Here is a 16,126-nt window from a genome sequence, read left to right on the forward strand (position 1 = left end):
TTGTGTAATGCTGAGAATTGGCTCGGGTCCCGCACCTAGTGGCCGTCTTAATGTTCTCGTGGGGCTGGTGGGATAGCTCGGTAAAAGCATCATCCTGCGCCTCAGGGAAGGGAACCAATGGACAGTTAACCCATTGTAGCCACCACTCCACCATGTGGGCTGGGTCATCCTGTAATTAAATTCACCATCCCTTATCTTCGTCCTCTACCAGAAGCCCTGATGAATTTTTATTACTTAAAAAAAACCATAGTGGTCAAGATACTGAGGCATAATTCCCCCGCAAATGTCCAGTATGTCCTCGTTAAAGAAAATGTGCAAGTAACCCAATGACTAACCATCTCTTGTAAAATGGTAAATGCTTAAATTTCCCATTTGGGGTTTACAAAATCCTACAGAACGTGGAGCCTGGGAAATCTGGATAATTGCTTTCCCTAAACTTGTGCTCGATTTTATTGTGCCATTTGAGTCAGTGTACGGAGTTCACGTCAAACCAGCGCACTGTTCTGTGAGGCACGTAAAGGGTTCAAGCAAGTTGGGCGCAAACCGATTACCCCGCCCAACTCCGCTGTTTGCTAGTACTACCCTCAACATAAAGGAAACCCTACTGTTAAGGCCCACCTCCCATCCCAGCGAGGCCCGCCCCCCGCTTGCCGCCTCTTCCGCCCAGCCACGCCCCCTTAAGTGTGCAACAGCTCTTTTCCTGAGATCTTTGGGTGGCTCTGAAAAGAGCCTTTGGGTTGTGTCGAGCTTCGAAGCCGTGGGCCAAAGGAACTTCCTATTTCTTCTTGGCCGCCGCCTTCTTTGGCTTGGCTGCCTTAGGTTTGGCGGTCTTTGGTTTAGCCGCCTTGGGTTTCACGGCTTTGGCCTTCGCTGGACTTTTAGGCGCCTTCTTCGGCTTGGCTGCTTTCGCTTTTTTCGGACTCTTCGCTTTTTTGGCTCCTGCAGCCGCAGCAGGCTTCTTTGCCTTCTTTGGGGTCTTCTTGGCGCTCTTCTTGGGGGTTGCCGCCCCAGTGGCCTTCTTCGGCTTCTTAGCTGCTCCTGTGGACTTCTTGGGCTTGGCCGCACCCGTCTTCTTGGCTTTGGGCTTGGCCTCCCCGGCGGCCGCCTTCTTGTTGAGCTTGAAAGAGCCGGAAGCCCCGGTGCCCTTGGTCTGCACCAGGGTGCCCTTGCTCACCAGGCTCTTGAGACCCAGCTTGATGCGGCTGTTGTTCTTCTCCACATCGTAGCCGGCGGCGGCCAGTGCCTTTTTGAGCGCAGCCAGAGACACGCCGCTGCGCTCCTTGGAGGCGGCGACAGCCTTGGTGATGAGCTCGGACACCGGGGGCCCAGACGCCTTGCGCTTCGCGGCACCTGCAGCCTTGCGGGCCTTCTTTTTCACAGGCGTCTTCTCGGCGGGGGCCGGAGCAGCGGGCGCGGCGGGCGCAGTCTCGGACATGTTGAAGGCGGGCGTGGGTAGAGCAATTCGAGCCGGAAACAGAGGTACTGGCCGGGACTCGGGCCGCGCCGCTGCGCCCGCCCGTTTATATAGGGCGGAGCTGCGCCGTGATTGGTGCGCTGTCCAGCCCGCCTCGCTGGCAGCCGCAGAGTGTCCTCTCGGATCCCGAGTTGTGTTTGTTACACCTCAAAAAATGCCAAAAATATCAAAATTCTCTGCATCGAATTGCCCGATTTTTCTCAGAAAGTGATCCCCGAAGCCTCAGGCTTCACGCAGGTCTCAAATTATGAGGAAAGCACAAAACCTTATGCCAAAAACCTGCAATATTTCCCGCCGTGCTCGTCAAATTTCGACTCAGAGAAACAAAACTTTCTATTTTCTTAGTAAATTATACACCGATCTTTAACTGTGGAGTTTTCTGACCTCTCAAATATGATTCTCCAAGTGCTTAGGTTCTTATGTGTCCAAAAACCATGTCACTGGCATTAAGATTTTTATTATAAATCTGCGCTTAAGTGAGGGAAGTAACACAGGCTCCTCGGAGAGTCCTGCCTATTGAGCCGAGGGCATTTGAGTTCATCAAACTGGTTTAGTTTAATGCTAAACAAATTATTGCACATGTGACGTTAAATTTTGGGCCCTTGGGACATCAACCTATGCAGCCATAGTTTTATTTGTGTCTACCGCGTCTGGATTTTTAAATAATTCCTTAGGATAATTCTCTTCCTTTCTGCTCCCAAGGGTTGGGGGCGGGGCTGTTGCCTGTCTTCCTCCGGACAACTGCTCCAGGACTTTAGATACCTTGAATTCAGGATATTTTTGAAGGAAAGGGAATCCAAAACATAGCCAGGGTACACAGATGTAAATGGATTAATTTTCAAATAACACACAGATGTTGTCCATAAAGTCACTGGAAGTGGCAGTGCACTTGGACGACATGCCTGCAGTCCTGCTGGATTCTTTTGGTATATGATTCACAATCAAATAGTAATATATTCTTAGGATTGAAATTCAGGCATTGATCATAAGGGGAACTAAATGGAAAGTATAGATTGTAACGTATCTATTTCCATTACTAGAGAAACTCAGACCCTGTTATCACTGTATAGCTGATGAGTGACTAGTTTACACAGCAAATATGGCTTCAGTCATGAAGATCAAGGCCCTTCTGCTTCCCAGCGCTCCATAAAAAAGAAAATAAGTTACATGTAGGATTGAATGGTCTTGGAGGAGGGCATGCAACCCATTCTAGTATCCTAGCCTGGAGAATCTCACGGACAAGAAGCCTGGCAGGCTGAAGTCCATAGGGTTGCACAGAGTTGGACATGACTGCAGTGATTTGTCATGCAAGCAGAATTGAATGACAAGTTCAGATTTCCAGCTGAGACACAAAGCTTTGAGGAATTATCCAAGTTAAGTCTTTGTCCTCTGAAAACACTCTTTGCAAGGTCTTCAAAAAGTGGTTTTGTTTAGGTAGTACATGTTGGCAATCCCTAAAGCAGTACATGTTGGCAATGAAAAACTCAACTAAAGGAATTATTCCTGGAAAATGGTCTGTATGGAATTGTCTTCAAAATCTGCAGGTCACGTACTTGAAAGACTTGAAACTTTGTCCAGTGATATAAGGTGATATGATACAATTCTGTGGTTGTAACATAGCATTGAAAGTGAAATCGCTCAGTCCTGTCCAACGCTTTGCAACTCCATGGACTGTAGCCAATCAGGCTCCTCCACCCATGGAATTTTTGGGCAGGGATACTGGAGTGGGTTGCCATTTCCTCCTCCAGACAATCTTCCTGACCCAGGTATCGAACATAGCATTAGACATCATATTAATTTTTAGTTCTATTGCACGCAATTTCTTCCACACACAAGATTCTACCACTGAAATAAGAGGATACAGACATTGGATACATTAATGAAATATCTCAAAACAGTCTAGTTTAACTTTTAATGCTTAATCTGATATATAAGACATATAATTTATTGATATTTTGAATGACTTACCAAATAAACATTTTCAATGTAATTTGTGCATGCTAGTGAAAAATAAATGTATGATTTCTTATATATTAAAATAAAATGGAATGAATAAGGTTCTAAAACAGATCAGTTGATGATTACTACAGAAACTGATTTTATGGACATTTTATCTTAGAACAGTGGGGTTATACTCCTTTTCAATGACAAACAAAACCACTCCCCTAAATAGTTGAAATCAACAGAACACACTAAAATTCTCTCAAATGCTTCACTTTATTCTATGTATCCCTAACTAAATCAGACTTTGAGGCACTTAAATCCTTCATATTCTGTGATCTTTTAAGTCACCTATGCTCATGTCCTATGATGCAGTATGTTTTCTATACATAAAACTATTTGACAGAATTAAGGAAGACATCAAGGATCTGCCACTATCACATCAAGCATTTATTTGAAATAAAAGTAACACCAAAATGTTCCATTTTCCAATTATCTATCAGTTAAATCAGAATTACATAGGGTGTTGGTATCAGTGTGTGTGTGTGTTGTAAATGTATTTTAAATATAGATTCCACCATCTTGCCCCAGATAATCCTGAATTCTCCTGAGAAGACTCCTGTTAAGAAGTGCATCCAGGATTCCAGCTTACAGCTATCTGACTTCAAAGCATTTGCTCTCAACACAGGTGTTTTTCAGGCTACAGGTCTGAACAATCATTAAAGGTTTTGAAATCAAGTTACTGAGTTTGTAGTACAAGGTCAAAATGTTTCTCTTTCAATGAACTAGAATAGAATACAAAATATCAGAGCCCAGTGCATTTAGTTTCAGTTGTCTACACAGCTTTTTTTTCCTGCACTTCGGGGCAGGCAGGATTTCATCTTCCTGACAGAGGGTCAAACCATCACCCCTGCAGGGGAAGCACACAGTCTTAACCACTGGACCACCAAGGAAGTGCCATCTACACAGCTTTTTGACTGTGTGCTGGGTGTCCCCATGTAAAATGTATTTCCTACAGTACAAGTTCACATGGTTGGGTTTGGAGAAGTCTTTCCTGAAGCAATTTCTTGAAACTTTATAGCCATTAAATATTCTCAAGTGTATTAATCTCTGGTGAACTAAAAAAAGTAACTTCCTATTACTGGCTTTTTAAAGTCTCTAAGAAACCCTGAGTCATAAAAAATAGGAGCACTCTACATATATTTCCATTGTGAACAAGATAGTAACTGTGCTAAGAGGAACTTTGTGATTTGTAGAAAAGCTGAAAGGAAAGGGAGGCGTATAACTTGGTTCTTTTACTCCAAAATTCTGGGCTCTAATCAAACGCTTGATTCTGGACTTTTCTACTTCAGTAGTTTACCATGATTGCATTATTGAAGACAGGGTTTGGGGAAGAGGTGCTTTTTTTGGATAAACAAGTTTTCCCTTCTCCAGCTTCCTCATAGGAGTGGTGGTGTATGAACACAGCCAAGATAACGCTGTGAACACCACGTGTAAATCACTGTCTGATGGAGAAGACTCCGCTTTGTGGACTCTTAAGAGTCACACTATCTTGGCTTTTGGTACAGGGCTTTTCTGGAAACCTTTTCTTAAAATGGGCCATATATTATTTTATAAATTGTTACTCTTTTTATTTAATTCAACAAATAAAACTGAGGGGGAGAGGGCATACCCAAGTTTGCAGCATTGTTTGGAACTGTAAAAATATTGGAATGAACATTAATATTCACATAAAAAAGTGAATAAATTAGGACACATATGCACAATTGGGTAATATGCACCTACAAAAATGAATGAGGACAATCTGTATGAGCTATTAAGGAATGAATTCCAGAAGAGATGGTTAAGTGAAAAGTCAAATGCAAAAGAGTATCCATAGTATGATTCCCTCTGTAAGGGAATGATGACGACATAAGAAAATACATTTTTTTGTTCATTTGTGCAAAAGATATACAGGAAGGATAAACCAAAAATGAAAGAGCATTGTTATCTCTGGGAGTGGGGATTAGAAGGGAATGGGGAAAAGGGAGGAATGGGAGCTGAGTCGTAGTGATGAAGAGTCAGTGACAGTTTTCTGAGCTGTAACTCTGACTGTTACAGCTATAGTAAGATTTCATATACCAGTGAAACAATCACATTATTAAAAGTAATAGGAATGGGGGAACTCAGAATGGAATACAAACACTAACAAATGAACCAAAATGTATTAAATTATTAACACAAAAGGGATTGGGAAGGATTAAAATTAACTTAAGTAACTATAGAAAACAGAATCTTGATTGGATACTACAAGGATAAGACAAAAGTAGGTAGACATAAAGGTTGCAATGCAATAGTGTTAGCTCAGAGATAGGGATTAGCAATTCTGAAACTACTATGCCTCTACTAGAATTGAATAAAGAGGTAAATACAATGTAGAAAGTGAGATCTGGTGTTCTCACTAGTGGAAAAAGAAGTATTTGGCTAAAATGAAACATGTACTAGATTAAGATCAGAAGTATTTATATAAAGTTATATTTTAAAATACCTCTACAGTTTTATGTATAGAGAAACCTAGGAGAATGTGTATGTGCATGGATTAATAGACACAGACACTTCCTTGCTCTGTCAGTGGAGAGGACCTAAAAGCAGTTAGAGCCTAGTAGGAATTAGCACACTTGGCACACAATCTTTGCTTTTTAAGCATCGTTCTTCAATTAAAGAACCCAGGGGCCCCTGGAGAAGGGATTGGCTCCAAAACTGGAGTACGAAAAATACAGGGTGGACTAGGATTAATTTGTGGTGCCAGAAAATAGGAAGTTGCTTAAAATAAAATGAAAATTTGTTGAAAAAGGTTGCAAGCCAGTCTAAAGCTGGTATGATTTGAACAATAAAATACAAATGGATAAGATTGGATTTTAACTCACAGATAAAATATATATCCATAGAGAACATACATAAGGAAAACAGACAACTTTTCCTTGTTGCAGTTAAGCTAAAATCAAGAGGTGAAGCTAAAACTGAGTGAAATTTGAAGGAGAAATCAGGATTTGTATACTTTCAAAGTATCTTCCCCAAGATGTCTCTCTAGTACAAGAGAAAGGAAATAAGTTCATAGTGGAGAAACCTAGATGCCACCTTAATTGAGTAAGGTAAAGCTCACAAGTAGTAGACACATCAATATCATCAACTCCTTGCACTGAGAAGGATACTTCATCATTTTTGTGATATTTCCTGGCAAAATGCAGGATGAGAAAAGCTGACAAATTCAAACCAAGGAACATTTTAAGAAATAACTGATCAGGGCTTCCCTGTTGGTTAAGAGGCTGAGTCCACCTGCCAATGCAGGGGATATGGGTTCAATCCCTGATCCTGGAAGAACCCACAGGCCTCTGGGCAACTAAGCTCATGCACCACAACTACTGAGGCCAAGCACTTAGAGCCCATGCTCAGCAAGAGAAGCCACCACAATGAGAAGTCCATCTGCAACAATGAACACCCGATTCAGACAAGAAACCAAACCAAACAAAAACCAGAAAAACAAAATAATGAACATCAATATTCCGAAAATGTGAAGTGCATAAAAGCAAAGGACAGACAAGGAATTATAGACTGGAAGAGACTAAAGACAAACATTTAAGTCAATTCACTGTGAGATCCTGAATAAGACCCTACAACAGAACAAGGGCTTGGTGGAAAAATCTGTGATATTTGAATATAGTCTAAAGTTTAGTGAGCAGTATTGCACCAATGTCCATTTCCTATTCACCAAAACTGTATAATGGTTATGTAAGACATTAATATTAGGAGAAGCCAGTTGAGGGATATAAGGAAACTTTTAAAAAAACTATTCTTGCAACTTTCTTGTAAATCTAAAATTAGTTCAAAAAAAAAAGTTTCCTAAGAAAAGATTTCTGTATCTCACCATGTTATAACTTTTTTCATAGAAGGGAGAAATATACCTAAGTGTGGCACAGATTTGCCAAAGGGGTGGAAACATAGGTGGAAACTATAGATGGCTTTTATTCTTCTGTCCCAAACTTTAACAGTTTTTCAAGACTTTACTATTAGCAAACAACATGCTTATTTAAAAAAAAAATAATGGGTGCTGAGCTTCCAGACATCTAGGTGTTCTCTCTCCTCTTTTTGCTCTTTATCTGGACTTTCACTGAAATTATATACTTGTTTTTTTATTGATGGATTTATCACTTATATATGTATTCATAAGCAATATGGTTTAGCTTGTCCTGATTTTGAAATCTATATATGCAAAGTCATATCTGGAGTATTTTGCTTTTATCCCTGAGTAAAGTTGTCCCTCTGTGTTATACTGCTGCAGAGAGTTCTAGTTTGCTGATATGCACTGCCTTTAAATATTCCATTTTTACCTGTGCACCAATGTATTTATTTATCTAGTCTACCACTCATGGATATTCTTCTGGTTATACAATATCAGTTCAGTTCAGTCACTCAGTTACGTCCAACTCTTTGCGACCCCATAAACTGCAGCACACCAGGCCTCCCTGTCTATCACCAACTCCCGGAGTTCACCCAAACCCATGTCCATTGAGTCAGTGATGCTATCTAACCATCTCATCCTCTGTCATCCCCTTCTCCTCCTGCCATCAATCTTTCCCAGCATCGGGGTCTTTTCAAATGAGTCAGCTCTTCGCATCAGGTGGTGAAATTATTGGAGTTTCAGCTTCAACATCAGTCCTTCCAATGAACACCCAGGACTGATCTCCCTTAGGATGGATTGGTTGGATCTCCTTGCAGTCCAAGGGACTCTCAAGAGTCTTCTCCAACACACCAGTTCAAAAGCATCAATTCTTCAGCACTCAGATTTCTTTATAGTCCAACTCTCACATCCATACATGACTACTGGAAAAAACATAGCCTTGACTAGACAGACCTTTGCTGGCAAAGTAATGTCTGCTTTTTAATATGCTGTCTAGGTTGGTCATAACTTTCCTTCCAAGGAGTAAGCGTCTTTTAATTTCATGGCTGCAGTCACCATCTGCAGTGATTTTGGAGCCCAGAAAAATAAAATCAGCCACTGTTTCCACTGTTTCCCTATCTATTTGCCATGTATTGATGGGACCAGATGCCATGATCTTAGTTTTCTGAATGCTGAGCTTTAAGCCAACTTTTTCACTCTCCTCTTTCACTTTCATCAAGAGTCTCTTTAATTCTTCTTGACTTTCTGCCATAATGTTATACAATATAGCAGGTTTAATTTGTCAAAAACGGTCACAACAGTTTCTCCTGACCCACATTCACTCCTCTATCAAATTTAATTCTCGTCCCCTTGAATCTGAATGACCTTGTGACAGCTTACTCCGATAGAGTATGGAGGAAGGGAAACTGTGGGACTTTCATGGCCAGGTCTTAAAAAGCAGGGCATCGTCTGCCTTATTTGCTGCAACCCCTAGGCTTTGATCTCCGAACTATCCATCTCTGAATTTCAGTGATTCTGAGGCCCCCATGTAGTGAGAAAGCCAATCTATCTATAGAGATGACGTTTGGATACTCTGGTTAGTCTCTGTAATTTTTGAACCATCCTAGTTTAAGGAACAGCAATGTGAGAGAAGGAATCTCCAGCTGTTTCCAGCTTCCAGTGGTCAAGTCTTCTCAGCTGAAGTCCCAAATATCATGGCATTAAAGAGAAGTCAACTTCACTCTGCTCAATATGAAATTTTGATTTGAAGAATCTATGGGTATAATAAAATGGTGGTCATTTTAGGTTACTAAGTTTTCAGTGCTTTGTAACCTACACAATAATGGTTTCAGTTTACTTTCAAAAGTTATTAGTTGGCCCGTTACTTACTTTTTAAGAACCTTTCTGACTATAACCTACATTAAAAACCACAATTTTCATTATACAGTCACAGTCATGTGTACTCAGGCTTGCCCTAACTGAGCTTTTGAGGAAGTAATAGATATTCCTTTTAAATGAAATTTGCTCTGCTGTTTATTCTTCTCATCTATTCCCTCTCCTCTCTTCTCTATTTAAGTTCAGTAAAGATGATCACAATCAAAGAAGTTGATTTCATAAATAATAGGTCTCAGTCTGCAGATTGAAGGTGTAGTTTAACAGGTGTTCTTAATCTCTTTATCTCTTGTAGAATATGTATATATTTCAATGTCTTATATATATTTTACTTCATCCACAAACCCACACATATTTTGCACTCTAAACTCAGAGTTAAATTGCTCTACACTGGCCTAAGACTGAGTAAATCAATAAAACCAAAACAAAAAATATGGAAAGAGTCAATCTAATAAACACTTCTAAACTTAATTTGGATGTTGAAGCATATGGAAACTCCAGGAACCCATCATTGTTTCAAAATGAAAGCCTGAGAGAGGTCAGTGACTCACCCCTGGACTGCCAAAAAGGGAATTCTATGGTACCTGGAGCGAAAATGTTCTTGCAGAAGCTGCAGGTGGAGAGTAGTTTGGATTGCATTTAGGCTGTTGTATGTTGTCTGTGTTCTTTACTTTTCTGTCTTTATCTGTACTATTTCCTATTGTTTCCTCGCCATCCTTTTACATTTCCCTCCCCATTCTCCCTAAGTTCATGCTTGTAAATGTAAGGTTTATCCATTTACAGAGGATTGTTAATTCATAACTAGCTGCGGTTCAGCATGACAATTAGACACACTCTTGTATAGTTATCTATTGCTGTATGATATGCTATCCCAGAGTTTAATAGTTTAAAATAATAACAAGCATGTATTATCTCACACAGTTTCCATGGGTCAGGAATTTGGGGGTGACTTAACTGGTTGGTTTTGATGTGAGATCTCTGATAAGACTGGAGTCATATTTGCTTTGGAAGAGTCACCTGAAAACTTGATTGAGAATAGGAGAGCCAGTTCTCACATGGCTAGGAAGTCAGTGGTGGCTGTTGGCAAAAGGCCTCAGTTCCTGGGCACATATACCTGTTTACTGAGCTGCTTGAGTGTTCAATGCATCACAGCTGGCTTCCACAAGAATGAGTGATCCGAGAGAGGGCAAAATTGAAGTCATAGTATCTTTTATGACCGAACTTCAGAAATTACAATATTCTCTTAGTTCCATAGTCAGTCCTATTTAGTTTAGTTGTATGCACAAGTAGCTGCATATCAGATGAGAATTTCCAGAGGCATGTTGGACTCTCTGGCTATCACTGTCCTGGAGACAAACAGCTTCATTTCAGACCCCAATTCTAGCACTTACTCCATTAGAAACTTTAAGACATTTACTAAATTCTATTTCTCATGTTTAAAACCTGGATGCAGATAGTACAGTAGATTTCACTTTTACTCCCAATATTTTGCTGCCCTTTTGGGGAGGATTATACATCCTTGCCCATGGATATGGATTTATAATATGCCTCCCCGTGTGAGGAATATATCGCCTCAACATCAGTCACCACCATGGGAGTTGCTTTGGTTGATAAAATGTGAGTAGAAGTGAGGTAGATCCACATACCAGCAGAATCTTTACAAGCAGTGAGATCTCTATATGTCATGTTCCTTAAGTCTGGGTCCCTCCATGAAGAAAATGTGGAGCAGAGCCACAGCTGATCTATAAAAAATATACAATGTGAACCTGAAATAACCCTTGTTGTTGTTATCCACCATGTTTTGGGGGGTTATTTGTTATCTAATCTAGCAGAATCTAACTGACACAACAATTATCTACTCAGTAGGAGTACCTTAAGATTTGATAAAGTGTCTTTGAAGTGTTTATAACACTAAGACATAGTAAACAACCCTATGTATTACCTTTTATCTATTAACCTATTACTATAGTTATACAAACCTAAGTTCCCATGAACTGAGTTTGTAAGCCATGACATTAATTAGTTCATCAGAGGTGTATTTACTTTCTGGTCTGTGCTGTGTGCTGTCCTTAGTCATTCAGTCATGTCCGACTTTTTTCGACCCCATGGACTGTAGCCCACCAGGCTCCTCCATCCAGGGGGATTCTTCAGGCAAGAATACTGAGTGGGTTGCCATGCCCTCCTTCAGGGGATCTTCCTAACCCTGGGATTGAACACAGGTGTCCTGCATTGCAGGCAGATTCTTTACCATCTGAGCCACCACTTTATGGTCAGGAGACCAAAATATAGATCAGAGGATGCTTTTTGAGTATCAAGTTAGAGTAAGAGGTATTTTTATCCGGCAGTAGTCTCCCAATCAGTCAGTCCCACCACCCCAAGGACACTTGTGTACAGTGTTTTGTTTTGTGGAAAAGAAACACTGAACAAGTTACCATTCTACAAACTCTTCTTTTTCTAGGGAATCACCAATCTTCTTTTTCTCACACTTGCTTTTATGTGAATTTTCCAGACTTACAGTAATCATGATATTCCAGTATAATTTATGACAGTTACAATATCAATATAGTCAGTTACAGTTTAGAATATTGCAACATACTTATAAAGTTTACCATAGAGTAAATACAATGTGGTAGGCACTGTTCTAAGCACTTTACAAATGCTTAATCACTTAATTCTTACGATAAACTTATGTGCTATGATTATCACCATTTTCCAAAAGACAAAATTGCATCCAAAGACATTAAGCAACTTGCCCAGGAACTTAAACTAACAGACCATCTCCTCTTGGTAAGATAATTCCATTGACTAATTCCACCATCCTTTATAAATTGTTTTTATACCACATACAGTGAAATTTTATTCTCATATTTTAAAGCTTTATTTCTAAGCACTATTCTTTAGTGCTTTAGGTTTTGGGTGGGGTAGAAAAAAACATGAGAAATAGAATTTAGTAAATTTCTTAAAGTCGCAAACCGAGTATTCTTTAGGTTTGGGGTGGGGTAGAAAAACAGGGGAATGCAGTAAGCAACAGGGAGAAATTTGTAGGACAACATACTTAGTTTATGAAGTCATAGCTTAATCCACAGTAGCTTTGAGAGAGTCAATTCCTATGCAGGTTAATAAGAAGTCCGGGGTCCCCGAGGAGGAGCAAGGGGTCTGCACTCTGGAGTTCTCAAGGAGGAGAAAAGGACAAACTTTTTTTCTTTAATCCAGGAGCTGATGATTACCCAACAAAACAACTCAGTTGAAACTTTGTACTAAGGATTATATAGCAACAATGTATCCTGCTTGAGGACATGTTTCTCCTTGAGAACCTTCTGACTAATCTTGTTAAAATGTATATTATGGGAGTGGGTTTGGTGAAAGTGAAGTTGCTCAGTCATGTCTGACTCTTTGCAACACTATGGGCTGTAGCATCCATGGAATTTTCCAGGCAAGAGTACTGGAGTGGGTTATCATTTCCTTTTCCAGGAGATTTTCCTGACCCAGGGATCAAACCCGGGTCTCTGGCATTGCAGGCAGATACTTTACCATCTGAGCCACCTGGGAAGCCCAAACTTTCTATTAGTTCTAATCCTGTCATCTTAAAATGTAAATTGTGGGAGTGTGTCTAGTAAGAGCTTTACAACCTTGAGACTTTTTTTGGTTTATTGTAATAACCAATTTAAAAAGTATGTAACTCCCTAGCTAAGACTAGTGGGGGGGAGCACTCTCCAACCCCCTTCTGATGTCTATGTCAGAAGCTTTCTCTGTCCTTTTTTATGCTTTAAATGAGGGCATCCCTCATGGCTCAGCTGGTAAAGAATTCGCCTGGAATGTGGGAGACCTGGGTTTGATCCCTGGGTTGGGAGGGTTCCCTGGAGAAGGGAAAGGCTACCCACTCCAATATTCCTGCCTGGAGAATTCCACGGGCTGTGTAGTCTATGGGTTGTAAAGAGTCAGTTGCAACTTTCAATTCACTTTTATACTTTAATAAAACTCTGCTACACAAAAGCTCTTGAGTGATCAAGCCTGGTCCCTGGTCCTGAAGCTAAATCTTCTTCGGAGATCATGAATCCAACATCATTCACCATAAGCCATCAGCTTCCCCTTTAGTTTCCATCACTGACCTACCTCTTCTGTGATGTGGACAATTCAGGCTTTTAGATTTTTTTTCTTTTCTTCTCCTTCCACCCAATACTGGTCTCACATAAATTGTCTCCATACACTTCCCAACCAAAATGTGGTTCCTAAACTTTTCCTATGGAGAAATTCTGGAGTCCTATAGGGCTTTAAGAGACCACAGATGTCATAAAGCTTCTCCCTTTGTAAAACATGAATCTTGAGCCTGCACTGGTGAAGCTGCATCCTGGGGGAAAAAACAAACAAACAAACAAAAAAACATCCTCCATACAGCCAGCAGCGTGAGCTCTCGGGCAGATAATTTTGTTGTTCGGTTACTCAGCCATGTTCAACTCTTTGCAACCACATGGACTACAGCACATCAGGCTTCCTTGTCCACCATCTCCTGGAGTTTGCTCAAACTCATGTCCATTGTGTTAGTGATGTCATCCAACCATCTTGTCCTCTGTCGTCCTCTTCTCCTCCTGCCTTCTATCCTTCCCAGATAGATATCCCAGGGCAGATATTGGACACCACAAACGTTTTAGAAAATGCTGCAAAGACAGCTCTGTATACGAGTTGCTCAGGAAAGACCAATGTTTATCAGTTGGATTCAGCCCCACTGTCTGTCACTCTGTTAGTACAATCCAGTTAGAAAACTGTTCTAGGGGTTCACATAGGAAGAATCTAATAGCAGTAATTAGAAAAACAGATCATGAAAGAGTTAAGAAACCAAAAGAAAGATGAGGAGTAACCAAAAATAAGCAGCAGCAAGAAATTGCCACTTCTCCGAGGGCTAGAGGGACAAATAGAAAAAGAGGTACCACCATCATCCAGGGGTTGGGATGGACTCCCAGTGAAGCTGAAATGACACAGGCTGGTGAGATAGGAGCTGAGACCACCAAGAGATCGGCTCTCTAGTGGGACTGTAGCCATATAGGATCAGTAGGCTGAATCCCAGGAAGGAGAAATTCCAGGGTTTTCCCAGGAAGCAAAGCAAGAAGGAGAGAAATATCTTGGTCTCACCAACATAGTCTATCAGTGACTCCCATTGGTCAAGTCTACTGGAAACCAGTGAGCAAGAAAGTGAAGTCACTCACTCGTGTCCGAGTCTTTGTGACCCCATGGACTGTAACCTACCAGGCTCCTCGGTTCATGGGATTTTCCAGGCACAGGTACTGGAGTGGATTGCCATTTCCTTCTCCAAGAGATTTTCCCGACCCAGGGATTGAACCCGGGACTTCCGCATTGCAGGCAGGCACTTGACTGTCTGAGCCACCAGGGAAAACAATAATGTCAGTTGTGGGCTCTTCATGTATGGCCTTCATTGTGCTTGTGTGTGTTAATCGCTCAGTCGTGTCCGACTCTTTGAGACCCCATGGACTGTGGCCCGCCCGGCTTCTCTGTCTATGGGAGTCTCCAGGCAAGTTTAGTGGAGTGGATTGCCATTCCCTTTGGCAGAGGAACTTTCCAACTCAGGGATCTAACCCTGGTCTTCTGCATCGCAGGCAGGTTCTTTATCGTTTGAGCTACAGGGAAGTCCTAAAAACATTGGCAGCGGTGGGATTCGAACCCACGCCCCCGAAGAGACTGGAGCCTTAATCCAGCGCCTTAGACCGCTCGGCCACGCTACCACTTCCGGTTGGGTAAGGGAGCCTGAGTAATGTAGTTTCCAGTGACATACAGCTGACTTGGAGGAAAAACAGGCAAATGATGGAAAACAAACAGAAATTCAAACCAGTATTTCTGCAAATCAGATGTCTCAGCAAGAGACACTGCATCTGCACTCAACCACAGGTACACTTACATTTTTAAACACCCTGGATCAAGAAGACAGTTTCACATTCTTTTAATCAGGCGTGATACCCAGATCCTCTGACAGAACCCCAGTGATCCCTGCTTTGGAGGGTTCATACTCCTGAATTATCCCCTGTTCTTGAGTGTGTGCTGATCTGGTGACTTGCTTCTGACAAATAGAATATGTCAAAAGCTATGATGTGTCGTTTTTGAGATTAGTTTCCAAACGGTTGTGGCTTCTATCTTGGGCTCCCACTTGCAGTCTTTCACTTGCACATTTCCTCAGAAGAAAGTCAGCTGCCAAGGAATGAACTGCCCACAGGACAAGAAGCAACCAAGACTTAAGGACTTCTAAGAGCCCTTGAGGAACTGAGTCCAGCCAACACCCATGTGCGTGGGTTTGCAAGTGGAGCGCCAAAGAGCTCCAGTACTATAGTCCTTTCCATATGGGTGCAGAAAAGAATTCAATGAGAGGCAAAGTGATAGATAAGAATTGATTTACTTGTGAGGCCGGTGGCCCAAGCGGGTGGGCAAGGGGGTGCTGTGCCCTGAAGACTTCCTGGGCTACAGTTTCATAATCAAAGGAAACATGGGACGGGGAGGGAGGGAGAAGAGCTTCCTTGTCTTTCTTGAGTAGACGTCACGATTCCATCATCAGCTCCTGCTCCAGGTTGAGCAGGGGAGTTTTTTTTTTTTTTTTCTTTTTCTTTGTCCACACATGGTCAAACTTTGTCTACAAATTATTATTATTATTATTTTTAATGTGTTCAGAGGGTATGTCCTCGGGATCATTAACTTACTGTGCTCACTGGGCAGGATGTGGGTCTCATGCCACCATTGCTTTATCCTTTGGGACATATCCCATGCTTCTGTTGCCTGGTTTTGTTCCTAAGCAAGCCTGTTTGGTTTTGTGGTTAAGCAAACCTGCTTTGCTGAGTAATTGTTAACTTACAGGGGTCTCTTATATTTCCTCTATTTATAGTCCAATAGTGGGATCAACTATT

General features: G+C 41.3%; 1 protein-coding gene and 1 non-coding gene across 2 annotated transcripts; both read right to left on the reverse strand.

Annotated features, from left to right (window-relative positions):
- Window positions 1–76: 76 nt before the first annotated feature.
- H1-4 (H1.4 linker histone, cluster member) lies at window positions 77–1,514 on the reverse strand. Its single transcript, XM_061147430.1, has one exon. The coding sequence runs from the start codon at window positions 1,433–1,435 to the stop codon at window positions 776–778; it is 660 nt and encodes a 219-aa protein (XP_061003413.1). The 5' UTR covers window positions 1,436–1,514; the 3' UTR covers window positions 77–775.
- A 13,363-nt stretch (window positions 1,515–14,877) lies between these two features.
- TRNAL-AAG (transfer RNA leucine (anticodon AAG)) lies at window positions 14,878–14,959 on the reverse strand. The gene has a single exon. It is a non-coding gene; the product is annotated as a tRNA-Leu (tRNA).
- Between the last annotated feature and the right edge of the window lie 1,167 nt (window positions 14,960–16,126).

This window comes from Dama dama, chromosome 7 (genome assembly GCF_033118175.1).
Source record: "Dama dama isolate Ldn47 chromosome 7, ASM3311817v1, whole genome shotgun sequence".
Classification (NCBI taxonomy): domain Eukaryota; kingdom Metazoa; phylum Chordata; class Mammalia; order Artiodactyla; family Cervidae; genus Dama; species Dama dama.